The 2735-nt window shown below is 37.1% G+C and overlaps 1 protein-coding gene across 1 annotated transcript in view; it reads left to right on the top strand.

Annotated features, from left to right (window-relative positions):
* Nucleotides 1–1389, top strand: part of LOC104723687 (COBRA-like protein 9) — a 4391-nt gene extending 3002 nt beyond the window's left edge. Inside the window, exon 3 of the mRNA XM_010442086.2 lies at nt 124–1389. Within this exon, the coding sequence (XP_010440388.1) occupies nt 124–1163 (1040 nt within the window). The 3' untranslated portion in view covers nt 1164–1389. The remainder of the gene's footprint in view (nt 1–123) is intronic.

The following is a 2735-nucleotide window of genomic DNA, read 5'->3' as shown; positions in this document are numbered from 1 at the left end:
AATGCATCTTCGGTCCTCAGTCCCTAATCTACACTGGTCTCGATTTCGCTGACGTTCTCACCTGTGAGAGACGACCGGTCATCATAGACTTGCCTCCGACCAAAAAAGACGACCCTATTTTAGGCAAGATCCCTTTTTGCTGCAGAAACGGTACGATCTTGCCACCTACCATGGACCCTTCCAAATCAGTATCCGTCTTCACGATGCAAGTTTCCAAAATGCCTCCCGATTTCAACCGATCCGCGCTTTTCCCACCGCAGAACTGGAGGATCAAAGGGACGTTAAACCCGGATTACGCGTGCGGGCCACCCGTTCGGGTAAGCCCGACTTTTTATCCGGATCCGAGCGGTATGCCCACCAATAAATCATCTTTCGCTAGTTGGCAGATCGTATGCAACATCACGCAAGCCAAAACCGAGATACCAAAATGTTGCGTCTCCTACTCTGCTTTCTTCAACGACTCGATCATCCCTTGTAACACTTGCGCTTGTGGTTGTGTTTCCGAAACTCGACGCACCTGCAACGCCGAATCTCCGTCTCTTCTCATCCCTCCAGACGCTCTTCTCTTACCTTTCGAAAACAGAACAGATCTAACCCTTGCTTGGAACGCACTCAAGCACAAAACCGTCCCTAACCCGATGCCGTGTGGGGACAATTGCGGCGTATCGATTAACTGGCACATGGCCTCGGATTATAGAGGTGGTTGGACAGTGAGGATCACGATTTTTAACTGGGGAGAAATCGATTTCCCCAACTGGTTCCTCGCGGTTCAGATGAAAAAACCGGCGCTTCTAGGGTTTGAGAAAGCCTACTCTTTCAACGCGAGTCGCTTAAGCGTGGACGGAGGTGTCAACAACACCATTTTCATGGAAGGTCTGCCGGGTCTGGATTATCTTGTGGCCGAAGCTGATGAAAAAGATCCAAAGAAGAAGAATATTAGGATTCCGGGTAAACAGCAATCGGTTATACAGTTCAGCAAGAAACTCACCCCGGGGATTAATGTGGCGGAACGTGATGGGTTTCCGGCGAAAGTGATATTTAACGGCGAGGAATGTTTGCTTCCTGATGTGCTTCCCATGGCTAGTGGTGGCAGACGAAATGGGTTTATCACGGTTTTGTCTTTTATAACGTTTTATGTCGCGGTGTTTATGATTCGGTTATAAGCTTTTTTTTCTAGGATTTATTTACTCTGTTTTGTTGATTGATTAATTTGTTTTGTAAAATAAAATTGATCTTAATTACTCTATACGCCTGCAGTTTTTTGTAAAACACTATTCTAGATTTTTGTTTTGTCTTTTTATACCACAAAAATTTGAACGCATGGAGTTGTACATGTACTTACTACGCATAGTTTGGATAAACTAAGAAATTATATTGGCTATGTCACTATGTGAATATTCATTCTCTCGGGGTTTGCATAAACTAATAAATTTTGTGAAATTATATTGTACATGTACTATGCGTAGTTTGCATAAAATAGGTCAACGTTACTTATTGGTACGTAAGGGCTATGTCCAACCGAGAAGTGGCTGGAGATTCTCAAAAAAAAAAGAAATAATAATACTTTAATCATACAATAAGCAACGTTGCTTCAATAAAAATTGAACCAATGAAAATTGTCTATAGCCTATAAACAGTAGAGAAACGTTGCTTCAGTAAGCAATTTCAGAAACGTTTCTTTCGTTAGTGGGCAAGCTTTTGAAATTTTTAATTAAAATTTGGCCCTACAAAAACATGAGCAACCTAATTCCACTGGACTTGATCTAATAATTTTTTTAGCGATAAAATATGTCGACATATATATTAATAATCTATGCACGGAAGTCTTTTGGGGTAAAAAAAGATATCCTCGAAACTTTTGGTCCGAAAAACTTACTATAGATGTTTAGTACGTAGCAATACGTAGAATCACTGTTTTAGAAATTGCTAGGCGCTAGTCGAGTGGTTGGGATGGGCCTAGCGCCTAGCAAGAAAATCGGAGATTAAACGGGATTAATCGGAAACTAGTTTTAGGATTATTTTATTAAATTAATAATAAAATAAAAATATATTGTAATATATAATATATATGTATAATTCTATTTATGTTAAAAAAAAATATCAAATAAATTAGAAAACTATAGTATTGTCTTTCAAATTATGGTAAACACATAAAAACGTAATTTAAAATTATTAGGTATTGACTTATTGTAAAACAACATAATTTCTTAATTTAAATGTCTAAATAACAAAAATATATATGTTTGATTTATATTTGGTTCCAAAAATAATCAGTATGAACAAAATTAAGCAGAAAATAATCGGATTAGATGGATTATAATCAAATTAGACAGACATAATCGGATAATCGATGGTAGGCGGGGATTAGTCATTAATCGAAACCAGAAAGGATGGATCTAGCGATTTTGCAGGGCATAATTGGTGTTAGGCGGAAATTTTTAAAACTGGATATACAATAAATAATTTTTAAAAATATAGTAGTATCTTTCTACTTTCTCCCTCTACTCCAGGGATTCTTATAACGGGATCAAGATAGAATTAAGTGAATTTTTTTATTAAAAAAAAGCAGAAGTTTTAGGTGGTATATACTATGTAGATAATTATAATTGTTTACTTATTCAATCTTATTCTCAAGCACCACGATATTTGTTAGCGTGATCCTATAAAAATAAATTAAAAAATCTAGAAATGATCTTTAAAGAATCTTGATAAAATTTAAATTCGTCGAGCCCCCC

Source organism: Camelina sativa, chromosome 2 (genome assembly GCF_000633955.1).
Source record: "Camelina sativa cultivar DH55 chromosome 2, Cs, whole genome shotgun sequence".
Lineage (NCBI taxonomy): Eukaryota > Viridiplantae > Streptophyta > Magnoliopsida > Brassicales > Brassicaceae > Camelina > Camelina sativa.
This window is presented reverse-complemented; position numbering and strand designations above follow the sequence as displayed.